We start from the raw sequence: 19,871 nt of genomic DNA on the forward strand, positions 1-19,871 counted from the left end.
CCAAGAAAGCACGTGTGTACCGCAAGTGAATGAGTCAGAAGTGCCAGGGCTGGAAATACAGCAGCACGTGGAGACCGGAGTTCTCTGTGCCCATCTCTGGCTATATTTAGAACACTGGAATTTGGTTTATGTGTATTTATTCCAGTGTGATGGAGGAGCAAGTGCCTCTGTGAGCTCTTACCACACTACTGACCGTAACTGCTGGCACTCTTAGTAAGGTGCACAGTATAGCAAAGACGTTGCATTCGAAGGAGACTGGACAGTGTAAATTGCGTGATCAGGATTTAAGGTTAGCAGTGAATAGCAAGCTGGCCGGTGAGGTCCAGTCTCCTGCGATACTCATCTCCTATGTCTAAACAGCAAGACAGTAGGAAGCAACAACAAAAGTTGGGTGCAACCTCCCCAGTATCTGGCTTTATGTGGGGCATCAAGCAAGGGGCTCATGCATTTAGTTTTAACATTGGGCATATGCACCACTACCGCCACCAAACTGACATGCAGAATACACCACAGGAATTCATAAATTCCATAAGGCTACATACCAACCCTGGGATTTTCTATTTTCTGCAGCCCTGCTGATTTCTACCACTGCTATAATGTTTATAAACACACTGTGCATGCGCTTTGCCAGGTGGTTTAAGAGACAGATGTATGCAAAGGCAGCTTTTTGAGAAGACTTCCAGAGACTGGTTATTCTTAGGCATCCCCCCCCTTTTTTTTTTTTTCCCCTTGGCCAGTGCCTACATTTTTGCAAGGTGAATGCTTAAGAACTGCTGCTTGCTGAAAGATCACTATATTCCTCTTTCATTTGCCCCCTAGGAGTACCATACTAATGCTCCTTTGGACGTAGGGTAACATTACTTCAACCTCTCACTCCACCCCCCTCTGTACTCGAGGTAAATGCGAGATGAGCAAATCCTTTCTTCAGGCCAGCTCGCAGAAGTCACAGTAGGAAGTGTGAATATTATGCAGCTCGGTCAAACACGAGTTAAAGCCTGCTTTGCTTCTGCTTGTTCTGCTGGTTTCAATGGGGAAAAGACATGTCTGCCTCTCTCCCCCCTGCCCCTTTAAATACTGTCTAGCATACTTGAATTCAAACACTACTGCTGAGCAACTAATTAGTCAGTCCCCTTCAAACAAATCCTCAATGCATGTAAAAAATCCAGATGATGTAATTTGTCCTCCTACTCTAGGGGAAGTACCATGTTCCAGCTCGCTTGGAGGGGACAAGTCATTAAAGCCACACTGAACTACAGTCACCTGAGCTTTTTAATGAAAGAAACTGACTGTGTCAGCCTTAGAACAAGGTGCAGAGCACAGATGCTGTGCTAGTCCCAGTGCAACTTCTGTAACAAACTCCCCTGACTTCTATCAACTCTCTTCTAATGCATCTCCACCAGCGCAGTATTCCAGTAAGGACCATTCAGCTGCACAACAGCTCCGACTGCACCCGTGCCATGGGGCAACAGGAGAAGTCTGCCGAGCCCTCGTCATGCCTTCTGGGATCTGTCCAAGTCACGTATTTACTCCGTTCCTAGTTTTACCCAGCAGGCACACACGCTTCAAGGAATAAGATACTAATCAAACCACTGTCTTCCCTCACTCAGGATATTCTGCTCGCAGTGCTGTATGAGAGAGAAACACACGAAGAACTACAAGAATATTTAACCTAAGTGCCTGAAATCGTCTCGGCTACACCACAGTACACACGTGCAAGGCATCACGAGGAGCCCGCCACATCGCTGCTGTGGTCGCAGCGCTTCAGAGGTAGGCAGTCAGGTGTCAACCTGCAGGAATCAGAATTCTATTTTCATTCCCTCACCTGCTTTAACATGTTCATCCCAAACTACCAACCTTTTTAATACTAAAACGGACTTAAATTGGCAAATAGAACAAGCATCTCTCTTCCCCAAGAAAATGACAAGGAGAAAGGAAACTAGGCGCGTGTGAGAGCCTGGACACCGTCACCCCTTTATAGCTGCGTATGACAGCAGCACAAGGCTCCTCAGCATGCCTGGGTAACGGGGTAAGGTGGGGCAGGGCAGCAGGAGTCCTCTGTGGAAGGATGAGCAGGGGAATTACAGGCAATTCTGAATCAAAAAAAGCACAGTATGGTACAGCACAGCACTGCCTCTCTGTATGGTCACCTTTACAAATGAAAACTATTTCAGGAAAGAAAAACTGGTTTCAAAAAAGGCTGGATTTATCTAAGAAACACCATGCTGCTGTCCTCTGCATTTTTTTTAAATAACTAGGAATGTGGCTATGCAGCGTATTACTTCCAAATCTGTGCCTTTGTCTGTCATCATATAAACCCAAAGGTTAACTTAAGAATTCAAAGATTTATCCAAAACCAGTATTTTAACCACTTCAAACAGCTAATGCTTTCATAGGTGTTCCCAAAGCAAAACAGATTCAAATTAACAAAAGGAGGGACTAAAAATTAGCAGCTTAAAATAAGACATTGACCTGCCCTTTATTCTAATAGTTTGGAAAAAAGTGAGAAAGTATCTCAGGTTTGACTCCAGCACTGATGGCTTTGCAGTGATGACTATTTAGGCCGTGATGATGCTTTTACGGAAATGCTGGTAAGGGACCAAAGCCTCCTTCCTCACCGAGTCGCCATTATCGTTCCACTGCCTCATCTTTTTGGGGGTCTAAATGCCTCTGCCCAGAGCAGTTAAACACTTGGCATCTGTAAGGCCTGGGTCAGTCTTTGGTCTGTCCACTCATATGCCATTAAAGGGAGAGAAAACCCTGCAGCTCCTCAGCTAAGCATCAATAGTTGGAAGTAGAATTGTGCCTACAAACTGCTCTTCTGTCGGACGCTTTTGCCTTCCGATATAAGAATAAGCAGCTTTCCATATGTTTCTCCACATCACACTTACTAGCATTGCTCTATTACCAAAATCACTGCAATTCTGTTAGCCAGCAACAGCAGCATTTAACTGGCTTCTGTTACTGGGGTAGCTTTGTGCGAGTGAGTGGATGTACACTGGGAAAACAGCGAGCACAGGCCCCCGAGACGGCGACTGCAGCCGACACACCGAACAGCTACTCTGATGGTAAAAACATCCTTCCTGTACCGGTCCCACACAAAACTGGGGATTGACATCTTGCACAGACTCGCTACGTCAGAAGGAACTCCCCGTTCCACGAATGCCATACGTATGGCAGAGTTCAGGCAGAAATACGCAGGACTCCCTTACCACAGCCTAAACACCAACAGCTTTAGAAGTACCAGGCAAGGCTCAACCACAGTAAAATCCCCTCCTTAACAAGGTTTCCACTCAGCCTTTAACTAAGCCACCTGAAACATGTCAGGAGGCTCTGTGCCCCCTCAAATGCTCAGTTAACTTTTTTCCTTCCTATTTATCCACACAGTACCTTCATTAGAAAAAGCGACCTAGGCTTCGTTCTTGGAAACTGGAAGTTGCTTTTTTCACTGTTTCTCCAAACTTGCATCAAGCCTTCTTTCACACGTCCCGTCCCCCCCACCCCCTCAGTTCATGAACAAAGTTTGCTTAGTGGCAGCTTACGTTTGATATGGACTTGACACCACAGTACCGTATGTTCATATGAACATCTGATAACCTGTGAAACAGAAATCACATCTCCCAGTTTGTAAAGCATTAGCTACCTTCTCTCATATTTGCAGACTAAACATAGCACTTGCTTAAAAAGGAAAAGTTAACATCCTCTTTATTATCCTCATCTGTCCCTCCAGATGTATCTGAAGCAAAGTATCAGAGGGTCTACACGTGCCAGCCCTCTTCCGTGTACAAGCCAAACACCTTTTCCATCCCCCTCTGACCCCCCGAAGAAACATGCACTTCAAGCTGTGAGCTAGGCCAGGCCAGTGTATTTGAGGTTCTGCTACAGAACAAACATTTCTATCTTTGCTTTTGGGAGAGAAAGAGCTTCCAGAGATATTTCCAATACAGATCCTCTGTAGGGATAACAAGCTTCTACGTTTGGGCAAAGGAATGACACCAGGATGCAAAGCTGAACACTTGTGAGGCAGCTGAGATGTGGGACAGAGAGAAGAAACGACCAATTGGTTACATACTGCGTTGTTTCGGTCAGGGAGGGGTTCTTCTCCCTTCTGTGATCCTCAAGATCGGTGTTTGTGCAGGCTCTCGAGCGCAGGCGGCCCAGGCGGCAGGCAGTCCGCTCACCCAGCTGCTAGCAGGTGCCGCAGCACCGCCGTGAAAGAGCAAAGCTGGTTCCAGCACGAGACAGCATAAAAAGGTGGAGAGGAAGAAACTCCCAAGGCTTTTATATTATAAGGACTTGTACTGCGCTTTCAATGATTTACCTCCTGTAATACGTGCGTGGGGGTCAGGGATGGGTGCGTGTCTCTGGGCTGGCGTACGAATCACTACATGACAGGCACAGCGCTCCGATGGCGCAGAACTGGCCCAGAAGTGTAATCAGATGCTTACATTGTCCAACAAAATCTGGCTTGCTTAATTCCCAGGGGAACTTGCAATATCAGTGTTCCTAGTGCTACTGCTTTAAATGTGTGTGCATGTATTGTTCTCAATCAACAGCTTTACCAGACACTTTACCACAAGCATTGCGGAAAACTGGGCTGTATTTATTTAAAAGCTAACTGCAGTGAAGCATGGGGAAATAAACCCCCTCGGTTCTGCAACTGACCAAAATCTTGATGTATTGTTTATATGCTTTATTTAGGTTAAAAGACAACTCTCTCCTATAATTCTGCATCTAGTAGGACACAGTACAAAAACTGTAAATGCAGGTGTATGAGCTAATGCTGTAGAATACGTCCAAGTGTGACAGTCAGTAAAAAAGCGTTATTCCCAGACTAGGCCTTTAGCCACAAATAATCTTTCAGTCCCTCAACTGAATCCTTCTTGTGTCCACATCGCATGTGAGCCCATGCCTGTCACTGCACATTCTAAAACATGCATCTCGCTTGAATTTCTGCTTTTGAATGTAGATTTGATAAAACAACATCAAAAATGCATAAATAGTTAATTATTTTACTCTTTATAGATGTGGAAAATCCAGATCCCAGCCCTTTGAGACACCACACAAGAGTTTTAATTCAGCCCTACGTTGTCTGGAGCTGCTGACCGAGGGGTATTTGTTATTCGCATGAGTGGCGTTAATTTATTCAACTGAGAAGAAGCTGTAAGAAAAAGAAGAGCAGCTCAAGGTATGTCTCTCAGCAGAATTAAAAGGTTTATGAAGACCACACACCCAGGCTTAAGGACAGGTGTTTTGATGCATTTTGTGTTCAACCTTTTCTTACCAAAGCCGACGAGGAGCACTGGCTCCCACCACGGCTGTGTGTGGCTCTTGCTAGCGTCAAGGGGGAGCACAGGGGCTGGAACTTCCCCCAGAACCAGCATTTGGAGAAAAAGGAACACGGCAGGTGCTGGGTCTGAGGACACGGACAGCAACAGGCAGCACAATGTACGTAGTGACTGCCTTGCCCGGCAGAAAGAGCAGCCTGGTTTCCCTTTTCAGCAGGGCTGAGAGTTAGCATATGCTGGGTTCTGTATGCATGCGTAATTAAGGCCACCTGAGCCTGTGAAAATGTAACAGTCTAAACCAGAAGCAAACAAACATTTCCAGGTGACCTTTGAAAATGAGTAAACAGATAAATATGACCTGATCACCACAGTCTACTTTGACAGCCTTCCTAATCAATTAGGGAATAATCTTTTGTCTTATCTCGAACATGAATATAGGCCATATAAAATATTCCTGGTATTATTATAAAAAGCTGATTGAGGAATTACACCTTATTGTTGTATCATGGTCTAATCTTGATTCCTGTTATTGAAAAGAAATAGCAACTTGAATACCATGAGAAGTTACCTGTGCTTAACACTTCCATGATTAGTACAGGTTACAAACATTGATTCTGAATGTAGAGCCTTTCTACCAAATAGGATCAGGCCCGTCAGCAGACCTGCACGACTACAGAAGGCCAGAACTTATACCTTTGTGTGACTCTGCTCGGACGCTCACAAGCAGGAGGAGAGTAGGGTGCTACTCTTCGTAGTTACAAAACACACCGAACAAGAATCGGGTGATAAATCTTTTCATCTTTCAGGAGACTGTTTCAGATTTCAAAACATCTTCTCTAAACCTGATTCTGTAACTTTTTAATTGTGAATTGATTAAAAAAAAATCAGCTCCGACAAACAAAAGGTAGCTCAGGTACCACCCAGTCAACTGGGTCAACACATTGGTTACTTGAAATTGCCCAGCTACTGCTGCTGCATGCCCTGCGCATGTGGACTTTCAGCTGGAAGCAGCATGTCCGCTCGCAGCAGGCCTTTCACTCAAAATAAACACTCCTCCAGACCTGTGCCTTTCAGGGGTTTTAACCGCTCTGGGCAGCTCCCGAGAGCAGCGCTACTAACTGGAGGTGACCTTGCTCCACAAGTGTTAGCTTGACCTCACGACACTTCAAAGAATTCTTTTATCGTGCTTCAACTTTGCACCCTGATGCCACCTGCTCGTTTCAAATCCATCTCCTCTTGTTCAGTGCACGATAATTCTCTCTCTTTAAAGCATTTCGTTACCATTTGTGTGTGTGTAGCGAGGGGGTCAGGGAGGTCCCTTAGAAATCTTGTAGCAGGAACTCAAAAGGTAGTGATGTAAGCAAGAAATAGAAATGCCATAGCCACTGAAGAGAAGACATGCGGCATTGCTTACTTAAAGCCCCATCCTGTCCCCCCAAGGACAATAGCTGCTACCAGGATGGCACCAGCGATGGAGCCTATTATAAGATTGGTGGCACTAGGACCTGTGATAAAGGATTATGGTAAGACAGACATAAGAACCAACCACTTTATTCACATTACGTGAAGCGACTGAAGGGTAGTCAGACAATCCCGGAATACAGACAGCACACAAGGTGATGTCTCTAGACAATCTCACCAAGCCCAACTTACTTTTCTTTAACAGGAAGAATGAACAAAGCTGCTGGTCTCAGCACTGTGCTCTGACTTCTACCACAGACACAAATCTAGGGTTAGACAGTAAATTCCATTGTGACTTACTCTGGTACCTAGGGAGTGAGCTGTCAACTGAGGCTGCCAAGATACCTGTGAATGACTCCTTAGCTTAAAGGAAAAAGCATGAAAAAGCCTAGCTCTTGTCACGGACACTCGGAGAAGCAGTAGATCTTTCACTCTGAGATGAACACATCTAGCAGCGCTGGCTAATCAGAGCCCAGGCTCCCTACCGTTACATCAATGCTAAGTTTACAGTCGTCTGACAAAAGCAAAGGATTATATAATAAGGAACAAAAGTTGAAGTGAAAGCTGTATTCCCATTAAGCTTTCCAAACATCAAAGCATCTCTGACATCCTCAAGAAGCTATGTAACGACAGAGTGAGGAAGGGTGGAGCAGGAAAAGAGCAACAAAAAGCAGCAGCACAAAATAATTTGTGCAATTTTCTGAAGAGGGCATGAACACCTAAATAAGATATTCATAACTGACCCTTAAGTGCTCTATTTACGCAGAGTGGAGGAAAACTAACAATAGGCTTGAGTAACATTTTAATTGCTCTGTATAAAAATTTCCTATTGAGCACTCTTCGATGTGAAGTTAATTGCATCCGAGCTCAAGGCAAAAACGAAACCAACCTGACAGTTCTCCTGCAGCATACTCACACTTCTTGTTCCGACATTCACATACCCTAAATAGCCTTCAAAAACGGCTCTTAGCTCCTATCCCCGTCTCCCCACACCGAGCAATTGAAGTTCTCCTATTTTAAGTGTTCTGAAACCAAGTTTGGAAAACTGTCTGCTAACATAACGAGAAAAAAGGAGCAGCCAGAGATCAGCAAAGTAAAGAGCAAGGGTAGCTGCGAGAACTGAGCTTCTAAGCTGTCAGATTGGTATCGCAGAACCTTCTGCCCAGTCCCGGGCCCTGCAGAAGGGCATGCCCTCAGTTTCAGAATGCGCTGCAGCACCCCGACTCCACTGCATCCCCTACGCGCCTCCCCCAGCAGTGCCTCTGCACATCACGTTAGCTAAAAGAAAACCAACGTTTAAAAATCGCTTCCTGCAATTCCTACACAAACAGTAACCAGTAATATTAATACAAGACTTGGACAGAAAGGAAACACAGTGAGCTTTACAGATAATTTGAAAAAAATCAGATTTTCACAATTAGGAAGCACATATCTTCTATTTGGACTTACCTGTAAGGTCACACCTGGCTCAAATCACCAGGAGTGAGCATGGTGGAGGGGAAAGTAATGCCATTCCACAGGCCTTATATTCCTAATTAAGTTTTGCTTTCAACAGCAGCCTAATGAGCCGCTGTGTCTGACTCGGAGCTATGGCTTACTCTGGATTTTATCAAATGGTTGCACACAGCAGTAGACTGAAACCACAGCAATTAATTTATCTGTCATGAATTTTAGAAGCCTTGGAAAATTCTAAAGCCAATTTCTTTCTAGCCACAGAATGCTCTCTTCCCACCAAAGAGGCACAGTGGTTAACTGACAGTAACGTGACTCAGACAAGGAAGTACCAAACCATCAGTTTTTTACATCCCTCTTCTTACTAGGTTCCCTGGATATTAAAATGTTCCAGGGGGAAAGGGAAGACCTATTTCCTAGTACACATCCATTCAACAAACAACAGTTTGTTCTTTCAATACAGAAAATCAGTATTGGCTTTATTTACTATAAATATGGAAGAATTCTGTCCAAATTTAAACTGAAGAGGATAACACCCAAAACGATTAGGTTCAGTAGAAAGTTACTAAAATTCTGTTAAATAATAAATGGGTGCTGATAAAACCACTTTTTAGATCTGACCCAATTTTCTAAAGTGTCAGTGACTAAAGCAGCGATGGTCATTTTAACACAAAAACACCCTGGAAATGAAATGCCTGTGAGAATTCTGCTCTCTGCTAGAGAGCCTAAGCACCGAGCAAATGACAGATGGCTGTGGACAACAGCACGTCCATTCCTCCGGAATAATTTTAGCACTGCTTCACAGTATGCTGGGAGTGGCAGCTCCTACGGCTGCAGAGACAGCTGTTGTTTTCCTAGTAAAGAAAGGCTACATTCAGGGTGAAGTGTCACCGATCGTCAGTAGGACTACAGCCTCATTTCCGACTTCAACATAAAGCCAGTTTTGAAATACGGAGACCCAAGAGGATTACTAGTGAGCTGGTTTAAGACACGACAGACTGCAGACAAAAGCACTTACAGTGGAACTGCTTTTACATGTTACACCACACCTTAAGGACCCATGCCTTATGTCTGATTAACCTTATCACGGAAACTGTATTATTAAACCAGATTTTTTCCACCAGCATGAAGCCACTTTGCATCAGCTCTGTGTCAGCTCGTGACCTTTATGAAGTATAAATCACTGTTTCAGCTAAATAAGCTCCTCTAGGCACTGGGCTCAGGTGTTTGACAAAACCATGCAAACCGCAGGTAAGAGGAAGGTTTTAGCAGCCACCACACTGCGGGGTCATGTCCCACCCAGACTGGGACATGGTTGCCGTGCTGCTGCTGTCACCTGCAGGCTCAGATGGACCAGGAAGAAGCCCCTGCGATAACTGCACCATAACGGCCTGGCACACCGCCCTTTCTTGGAAGGCCCCTCCTGCTCTGGCAGAGCTATCATTTCCTCTCCTGTCCTCTTTTAGGACTGATACAAATCCTACTGAGAGTGTTAGAACACACCTTTAATCTCAGTGGACCTCAGACTATGCCCTAAGTCATCTTCATCATCACAGGTTCTACAAGAATTAACACGCACTGCTTTGAAACCGCTACCTGCAGGAGGTTTGCCTTGACTGCGCGTTTGTATCTGAAGGAACCGGTGGACAGAAGACAGACTGATGGGATCCAGGGAAGAAGAATGGATAGAAACAGAAGAACGAGCCAGATAGCGAGTGGCAAGAGGAGAGGAAAGATGAAGAAAAGCTGGAATTAGAGCAGAAGGGTACAAGAGCAAGAGCAAATGGTCAGGGACACTGGTCAGCGCTGCGTGGACGGAGGCAGCAGGTAAGGGAAGATAAAACCAGAAGGGTACAAGGCAGAACGTAAGCAAAAGGCAAATGGTCCTCAACCTGTAGGTAAACTTTCTGCTCCAGAATCTGGGGCCCAAACCTCTACAGCCTTCACAGCCTGAAGTTTTTAGCCAACAGCTGCAACAGCCACCAGTAAAACACCAATCTGATCTTTCTCCAGCAGACAATCTACGACCTTCTTCCTTCTGTTCGGTTTTTATTAGTTGTCCTCTGTGAGTGCAAAGGTCTCTAACTCTCCTCAGCGTCCAAGTCTTGGCTAACAGCCCAGCTCAGAGGGTTCTACCCAGGGCTCAAACTCAGACACACGCAATGCTGCCTACCAGAAGGCTGCCTCGGCAGCCTTGTCACAGCGGTACCTGACCCCTTCTCACACAGCCTCGTCAGAAACCACAGCCTGCCTCCTTCGATTCCCTCTCCAGAGAGATGGCGTGGGCACACGACAGGTAACGCATCCTATCAGAAGCCCGGGGAAGCGGCAGTCTCGAAAGAGCAGAGGAACCACAGCCGACGCTGTAGCTTGCGCAGGGAAGGCGGAGGGAAGGGAGTTCTTACACGGGCACTTTTATATGTGTATATACACATACACGCATGTATATAAATCAAACAGCCAATGATAAAATTGAGGTAATGGGCTAACACTTAAAATTTCCTAAAACTACGAAAAGACAACAAAAATTGGTTGTACGTATTTCTTTATCTAAGAATTCTATACTCCAGCATTCGACTGCCTTGAGGTAACAGACTCCATTTGGAAGCTTTATGGTAAAGGTGATGTCCATACTGTTATCCCCAGCCTTCCTCATTCTAGCTGGACTGTGTGACCCATGACTAGACTGAAAGCCCCATTGCCTGTAATAAACAATCGCTGCAGTTTCTGAAATAGTCCATGTTGCAAAATAGTCACCAACCTTCACTTTTCCCCCATATTTTTAGAATTTGGTATAACGAAAACATTGAGACATTTAATTTTACCGTGACAATGTAAAAATTCACAAACTTATTGGTTTATGCCCCACATTATCCCAGACAGGAGAAGGTTCAACACTGCATGAGCAAACCACGTGACACGGACACAGTCAAATCACAGGACAAACACGGTCACCACACGACAAAGCTAACGGGGTCATACACCGAGGGCTCGGGCGCATACGGCTACCTCACACACTAGGCACCAAACATCGAACTCGAACTCAGAAAAATGCTTACTCTATTCCCCACCCTGTGCCTCCAAAAATCACCCCCAAGGCCAGAATGGTCCCTGCCACTGCACCTATCAGCCTGTTAGTGGCCATGCTCACTGTGCGGAGGGAAAAGGGAAGATTTTTTAAGGAAATGATCACATATATGTCTGAAATGAAAACATGAAGTAATTCCTGAGAGGAATATTTTACTCTATAATCCCATCATCGGACAAACAACCTCCTAACAAACCTTTATTTACCAAATAGTGCAGCTTTAAAATTTCTGAGATGACCTGTGTTGGCTTTTCTTTGAATGCCTGCAAATACTTCAAAGAGAAGTTTTCCTGTAAACATAAGGCTATTCCTTTTAGCTTGTGATTCTACTATTTACTTTAAAAGGGGATATCCTCAACTTACTACTTAAAACAGCCAAAATGGAAATAAGTCACCAGAAAGAAAACTTCCTTTTGATCATCAGAAACTTACTGTATCCATAATGTAACTAAGCAAATGAAAACTCTTTGTTTGGAAACAGTGCCATCGCAGGAAAAGGAAAACACCCAACTTTTCAATTCACTCCTTGACTGGTTCGTAATATTCTCCTTTGTTACTGCATTTGTCGACAGGACTCCCTATCTACACGACCTGAAGACAGATGACACCTTTTAAAAGGAAAAGCCTACCCCAGAAACATGCTTCAGGCAACACCCCGGTATTTCACCATGTTCAGGTATTCTGTTCTTACGGCATCGAGGCCTTATTTCTCATTTTTAAGGGAACCCTTTTGAGAAAAAACACCTGCACATCTCCTGTATTAAAGATGAACAGCTTGGCAGATTCACTGAGTCATCACAGACCACCAGGAAGCAGCTGAACTCCCTGTCTAGCAAGAACTTTTCCCAGAGAAACACACTTGACTGTCTTTCTGCTGAATGGTCTGTTTTGAAATGGCTTTGTAATTTTTTCCTGTTCCATAAATATACACAAACACACACACACGCACGAGACATAGGTTTGATATTAACAGACACACACTGTTCCACTTCCCACTAGTCACACAAAGGCCTAATTCTGCCAGTGAAGGTGCAAAGGAAGAATCTGGAGTGCATATGGAGGCCTCGGATTTCGAAGGTACCAGCCAGCGCTCTAAGGCAACTCGGAGTTTGTGCAGCAGCCAGACCAACAGCGAGAACTCCGTCCGCTGCCAGCGTGCACCGCAGGACTGCTAGCACAGGAGCCAGTAGGTTCCCGAGGTTAGAGTAATCCGAGACTCAGGTATTCTGTAAACTAAGGACCACCAATTTTTTACATCCTGGAATACAGTGCAAAGCCAAAAGCAACTGGTGGAAAGGTCTGAAAAGTTTAGCAGGAGAAGCCGTCAACTGTCAGTTATCACAACAATATGTAAGTAAATGGCAATACTCCCTAGCTGTACATGCTCTCACTGCAGTAAGACCCTTGGATTTATACTGTGGAAAAACCTAACTTATCACCTAGTAAGTGCTCTGCTTCTGAAACGCAGCCGATCTCAAATTCCACGCCAAGGAAAAACAAGTATTTTTGTTTCTGTCTCAGAGTTGTAAACTAGCATATGACTGGGGGAGTGCTGGTAGAAAGGGGAAAAAACTTATGGGAAGCTATTTTAGCACACTGGATCTCCACAGTACAGAAACTACTTCTGTATTCTTCTGGCAACTTCTCACAAAGGAGCTCCTCTCAGCACAGCAAGAGAGATTATAGGAGCTGCCAGTGTTCAGGCACCTAAATTAACTTCTAGGTGATTCAACATCAATAAATTACTACAACAAAAGTAAAAATAATCCATCTTTTGAAATCATTGAGCCCCCTTGTACAAAATCTCATTCTGCCTTGTTGCAGAGGGCTCCACTGAGAAGAGCAGCCTAAACTTTGTACCTGCAGGCAGAAATCCATGCACACACTATTCATTTAAGATCTTTTTCCCCAGAATATTTCATCACTGACCTATTAATTTTCCTAAAGGCATTTCCATTCTGAATTAGACGAGTTAACCTGACTTACAAAAATCTACCCAAGGTAAGCACACCTTCTGTGTTGCCTCTCCTACAGACCTTTTTACAGAGAAGGGAGTTCTTTCTTACCCACAGAATCACATCCTCTCTGTCACAACTGCTCTCCTCATCCACACACAGAGAGAAGGAACCAGCTCTGGAGTGCTGTTCTCCACTATTATGTTTAAAACTCGGTAAGCAGCGTTCCACAGTTAGGAAAGATTTTATGGGAGACAGGATGACAAGTAGCTTTGTAAGACAGGGTGCAACCCAGGCAGCTCTACACTGACCAGTGCCAGGGTGAGGAGTCCAGGAGGCACCTGCACAGATCCCCTAATACAATCTGGGCTGTTCTGGAGAGCCTCCTTCAGCGCAGTAACTTGTTTTAAGACAAACTCTTGAGCAGTTCTTGGTAAAGGTCTACTGGAATCGTTCTGCTACGGGGCAAAAGGTTAAGGCACACAAGACAGAAGTAGAGCCTTTCTGGGGGAATGTACCAAAATCCTGTCCGCCCTTAAAACCCTGGCTGTTGTAAAGAGTAATTTCCTAGAGCCTGAGCTGTAGGGGCTGCATTCTCTGTCATTTATAGGGAATTTTGTCTGTAAACGCCTAACACTAGTTACCCAAACAGCCTAGTGTTGGGACAGTGTCCTGATGACAGGAGACACAAACAAACTGGACAGCACAGTCCAGAAGCATTCTTTGTCAGAGAGACTTTTCTTCCTGTTTGAAAATCTTTTTTTATGAAATATTTCCTCAATGGCGCCTGTTTGTATTTATACTCCATATACAGCTGAATAACTACTAAATACGTAAGAGTACACAGTAATGATCACATGAATAATTAGGTGCCTAAAGTCTTAATTGATTTCTTTTTCCTCCCACTGAAATCTGATTTCAAGGCACGAAAGCTTCTTTCACCAGGGATATTCCACACTCTGGCATAGCTGAAAACAACTAAGGGAAGTGGAAATCTTTAGTAAAACATAAATACTCAGTTATCAAATAAGAGACACACTTAGACGTCAATTACAAAGAAAATGATTGTAAAAAAAAGAATAAGGGACAAAGGAAAAACTGGAAAGTACATACCATTGCCTACTGAAACCTTCCCCAAATTTAGATTACAAAAATAACAGTTTCAACAATTCTCAAAGCAGAAAGACCTACTTTATCTACACGAAGCAGATTTTTACTGTCTGTGGCTACACAGGACTGCACAGTAGTATTCTCTTTCTATATGCTAATTCTACTACCAAGTATCAACAGAGAAACGTCATAAATACTGGAAAGAACACCAAAACTGAAATCACACAAACCCTTGGGTCCTTCGTCCTTCTTGCCACCAGTATCCCTGATAGGATCATCAATACTGCAGTCTGTCCCAGCCCAGGAGAAGTTACAAATGCAAGTGGCTTCATTGCTGCAAACCTGGAAGAGGAAATAAGTGACAACAGTTGGTTTTTAACTACATTTTACTAAGTTCATTTAACATGCAATTGGGTATTCAATTCACAGTATAAAACCAACCCATTTTTGTACTGTACAATAGCACCAAGTGCTTACAATGAGCATAGTACATCAGTAACCTGAAAGTTTGCTTTAACCCTCTAAATACACTCAGTTGCTAGCAAAAACCCAAGTGTTCCCAATGGTTCCATCGTCACTTGCACAGGATGTAAAAAACTAAACTCTCATCCAGAAATGACCCCTACCTAGACTAGCCAGATCTTCACTCACCAACTGACTACACTTTGAGCATGGATGTCCAGAAGGAGTACAAGCATTTGTGTTTAAAAGGTTCAAGGCATGACCGTGCTTTACCACCGCTCATTTACAGCTTGCTCCTGTGCAGAAAAAATAGTAATATTTTCATTGATTTTGTCATCATTTTTTTCTAGGCAGCAATGAGGAGTGTTTGCTTCTCCTCTAGAAAGAGAGGAAATAGTTCTTCCTAAGTCCACATTTAGTTGAATGGCCTCTATAAGAGGAGTTGGGACTCACTAAAATTGGCAGTACCTTTGTCAGATACCGGAGAACCTATCCAACTGACAAAACCTAAAATACCAAACAACAATGAAAGCTAATAGCTACAAACCTTCCATATGAAAAAGAACACGGAATGTGTTGCTAGAAGAGGTTACTAAGGAGAAAGCATGATGTGAGAAACAGACACAAGAGAATGAGGTTTTGAGTATGGGACTAGAAGTGAACCCGGTCATCAGGCATCAGCTAATAATGTCTTTTGGACACTGGAACACAATGTCAAACAAACCAGAAGATCACCTGCACACTAGTGACTGCAATAAGTAGTACATGTGGTTCTCTCGCTCTACTTCTTAAAGTATTCATTAAGAATCTTCTCTGGGAAGCTGAAGATAAACACATCTATGGCAGGTTTGATCAACTGAAGTACCTTGTTAAGATTGTGAACTGGAGTAATCCAAAGCCAAACAAAGAAGGTAACACAGTTAAAAATTTTTCCTGATGTTGAACTTAACTCTCTTCTTTGAAGCACTCAAATTCATCTTCAATTACACATAACAAGAAGGAAAAACCCACCTGTGTAAAGTCTCGCCCCTTAGGCGAGTATCCATCCACAGTGGAAAGGTTTTACCAGTGTTACAGCTAAGACATGGAACAGTGAGTGTTCATCAAAACACACCTGACTGCTTAGACAAACAGGCTTATGGGTAGGCTAACAGACAAGAATGTGCCTGAATGGAAAAAGATGTATTCTTCTTGAGCAGACACAGAGCGTATCATCTCCGCTGAGTTCCAACACTTTAGAATTTTAATTAAGTCATGAGGTGTAACCCCATCAACCCAGGGCCAACTTTATAAAGGTGTTAGCATGCAGGAAAAAGTTTAACCGAAGGTGCAGGTAGCTGGAAATATGGGTAGTACCTCACAGAAGTCTTTACAATAACTGATGTCAACACTCCTTCTTGCTAGTAACGAACACAGCACCTGGGATGTAACTGCAGAACTGATTTGACAGCTTTGCTTTCTAAAATTTTACCTGTGCTTCACAGAATGGCAGCCTTTCCCTGAATCTAACATCTGTGTTTTCAGGTCTTAGGAACACTTTCAGGCAGAGCACTCCAGTGGGTACATTACGATCAGGTAGCGCAGAGGCAGCGGGAGCAGCTTAGCTGCAAACTCACCCCATGACCGGAACAGACTTTCCCGTTAGAACCAATGGGACAGCTGCTGATGTTCAAGGACTGAATTGGCAGGCACTTTTTGTCCAGACACATCATGTGAGGTCCACATGGAGCTCCATCCTCCACATAACCTAAATCTGTATCGTCATCTAAAAGAACATGAGCACCACTAGGAGAAAGAAGTTTTAAGATACAGTTAATATTATGACTGGATTCTTTTGAAAATATTAAACATATCAGTGGATACTAGAAGCCTTGTACTTTTTCCTCATTCAAGCACACAGACAGGTTGAACAAAGTTATAGTGTTTTTCTGTCTGTCCACAAACAAGGTGTTCTAGTTGTCAGACCAAAAAGAAGTCCAGATAATGACCTAAATACTGAAAAAGGGCACCTTAGCCTTTGGATTATTTTATGTCTTTGATCGGCAGTGCTGGTTTTTTGATTTATTTTTGTTGTCCCCAAATGCTGTGAAACACTAATACTAGAAAAGTATTAAAAAACTTATTGCCCGTGTGATGATCAGGAGGATAACTAACTCACATTTTGCCCTCTTTAACAGCATTTTTATTTTTTTTAGTAAAAAAAAATATACTGTTCAGCATAATGATTTTGATCTAATTACCTAAAAATCATACAATTTTACTATGTTTATCTTAATTCAATTAGGTCTGTTGGAGCAAAATCATGTAGGAACACTGCAATATTTTTACCTGCAGTCCACTATTCGTCCTTGATGATAAAAAGAATTTGGGATAATTTCTCCTTGAACTTGACCAACTCGTGGAACTTTAGTAAGATTAGTACAGAGCAAAAAGCCACAGAAAACATCACTGTAAAAGGAAACCATAAATCAAAAAGTTACTGGAGTAATACAAAGTAGACTTACAAAAAAGACACCCTGGCAAAACGCTGCTGAACACAGTAAGTAATGTGTTACCATATGCCACAGGGTCGACTTTCATTGTACCAGCCTAAATAAATAAAATACTATTTGACATAAGTGACAAGAAGCAGAAACAAGTGATCTCCCTCTGTTCTCTGATCTCCCTCTGCACCAGCAGCAAACGATGTGTCTGTGCTCTGAATACAATACAGTGCAGTTAAGAGGAGCCAAAGCCCTACAAAGCTTTGTCACATCAGGCTAAATTACATCTCGGGTGCCCAACATTACCATGGGGTTTGAATTTTTAATTGTATTTTATTTCCCTTGCAGGACCACAGAATCGTAACAACAAGCAGTAGCATGCAGTGTGTGTGCCTAAATTTTGGCAAATCATCTGCTTTATGGGATGTTATATGTGCAATCTTCACCAGAAGGATATCAGCTTACAACTCCCATCTCTTACTCTAATTGGCCGAAGTCAGAAGCAACTGCATGAGCGCTGGGAATTGTATTGGTCAGAGTTGCAACAGATTTACACGGCCCTTCAGCTAGACCTTTCTTCTGCATCTCTCTACTGACCAAGAGAAGCTTTTATACAAATGAGGCTTTCAATATGCAGATCAGAACAACACTATTCTCATCTAAGTATGAAAGAAAAACCCATGAAACAAGATCTTTGCTCATGATCCTATCTGAAACGTTAACCATGCCATCAAAAAAAAAGCCACTTGACAAACACCACAAAGAGGGAAAAGACCATTCTGAGGCTGAAATTTTTACATGCATACTTAAAAATGACAGAACATTAAGTAAATGAGGAGAAACTTAGTCTATCCACTAATGATCATTAACTTGAAAAGTAAACTTAATAAAATATTGATCAAGTAATGATCACATGCAAACGAATCAGCCATTGTCTCTATCGCATCCGAAAGTCTATGGTCCTCTCTGGGCAAAACAAAGGTACAAACTCAAATAACGTCGCCTGGTATTGGACCCAGTAAAAGTGGGGTGTCTGCTGGCAGCCAAACTTATCCCTACAATCTGATGTGTCTGTATGTTATGAACTTGTGACTTGGCCTTGTCCCCCCCGATCCTCTGACAGAATTAAAGTCATACTACATTCTCCTGAAAATCTGGAGCTCTTTAAAGGTGTAGTGCTGAGCCACCCATGGGTTTGTCAGGATGAGCTATGGGACTCTGTCAAGATGCACAGCTGGTGAAGAAAAGAGGATCCAAAAGAATGCAAAGCAAACCGCTGAAGCATTCATGAAAAAGTAGACAATATTAAACCTGTATTTAACTATTTAAAATACAAATAATCTACCAAGCTGAACTTACTGTTTGCTACACTGAATCCATCGGTCTCCATCCTTTCCGCAGTTCCCTTTTTTGGTGCCTTCTGTATTAAGCTTCTCGTAACAAAACTTGTCCGACCCTGAAGACTCTGTTGAAAGGAAAAAGGAAGGTGAGCACTTTGAAAATCTGCGTCATCTCCTGCAGCAGCGCTCTGTGTTTCTACTACAAAGCATAAATCTGACCACACGCCTGTGTCCGCAGACGGTATCTGCAGTGACTACAGTGGGACCCTGGCAGGCTGAACTGCACTACCCAAAGCCCAGGCAGAACTGCTTTTCTAAAATAATGCTCCATGTTCAAAACTAGCACTGAACGTTGAAAAAAGCAACCGCTGCAGTCTCTCTGTCGTCTTCTGCATTTTAACTTATCTGTGGTCTGAGTGTTCACTTCGTAACAGCTGCAGGCAGATTTAATCCAGTTTGCACTGCAGCGATTCCCGATCTGTGTTTCAGGAGATCAAGGACCTTACACACGGCACACACCACAAGCACATGGTGGGACATCCACTCCATATTTAACTGATTTTATTTTAGCAGTTCACAAAGAGAACAAGGTTGAACAGAGTGCAATTTCTACTGCTTTTTAGGAGTAGAAATCTGAACTAGTATGTTTCAAACCACGACTATTTTCTAACAAAACCCATTTGTTTTTTCTAAAAACCAATTTAAAAAAGAAAAGAAAATCCCAATAATTATACAGAGGAAGGTAAAATATCACAGGTGAGTAAGAGTAGTTTCAGTAAAATCACTTGCACAGAAGACAAACCAACTATTTTTAAATGTAAGACATAGAAATTGGTTAACAAAACCATCTATTGCCTTTAATAAATGTGAGGTGGAAACACAAAGCTCAGAAAGGGATCAGAAGGCAAAGCAAATGTTGCCTCTATCCAATTTTACATCTTTTATATTTATGTATCATCTTTTACATTGCACAGGACAAACAATAAATGTCTCCCTCCCATCTTCCCTAGAATGCAAGGATTGTTCTGCCCCAAGCAGGCAGCGTGGGCAGTGGGAGTTACGACTAGACAAACCACACATGGAAAGCATCGCGTGCTGGAGTGCAGGACACCCGCCAGTTCCGCTCTGCTGGACTGCCTCAAGGTCGTTATGGAGAGCATTTTTACCCCCTTGGCTGCAAGAAAAATCCATTGCAACAGCAATTCTACTTCACTGGACACCTCTGGGCTTAAAAT

At 43.2% G+C, this 19,871-nt stretch overlaps 1 protein-coding gene across 1 annotated transcript in view; it reads right to left on the bottom strand.

The window, feature by feature from the left end:
• Nucleotides 1-6,695: 6,695 nt before the first annotated feature.
• The window catches only part of ADAM23 (ADAM metallopeptidase domain 23), a gene marked incomplete at its 5' end in the record, with an annotated part of 56,319 nt that continues 43,143 nt past the window's right edge, over nucleotides 6,696-19,871 (bottom strand). Inside the window, 5 exons of the mRNA XM_010149279.1 lie at nucleotides 6,696-6,790; nucleotides 14,582-14,693; nucleotides 16,430-16,598; nucleotides 17,142-17,261; nucleotides 18,656-18,761. Coding sequence (XP_010147581.1) covers nucleotides 6,696-6,790; nucleotides 14,582-14,693; nucleotides 16,430-16,598; nucleotides 17,142-17,261; nucleotides 18,656-18,761 — 602 coding nt within the window. The remainder of the gene's footprint in view (nucleotides 6,791-14,581; nucleotides 14,694-16,429; nucleotides 16,599-17,141; nucleotides 17,262-18,655; nucleotides 18,762-19,871) is intronic.

This window comes from Eurypyga helias, unplaced genomic scaffold (genome assembly GCF_000690775.1).
Source record: "Eurypyga helias isolate BGI_N326 unplaced genomic scaffold, ASM69077v1 scaffold9243, whole genome shotgun sequence".
NCBI lineage: Eukaryota > Metazoa > Chordata > Aves > Eurypygiformes > Eurypygidae > Eurypyga > Eurypyga helias.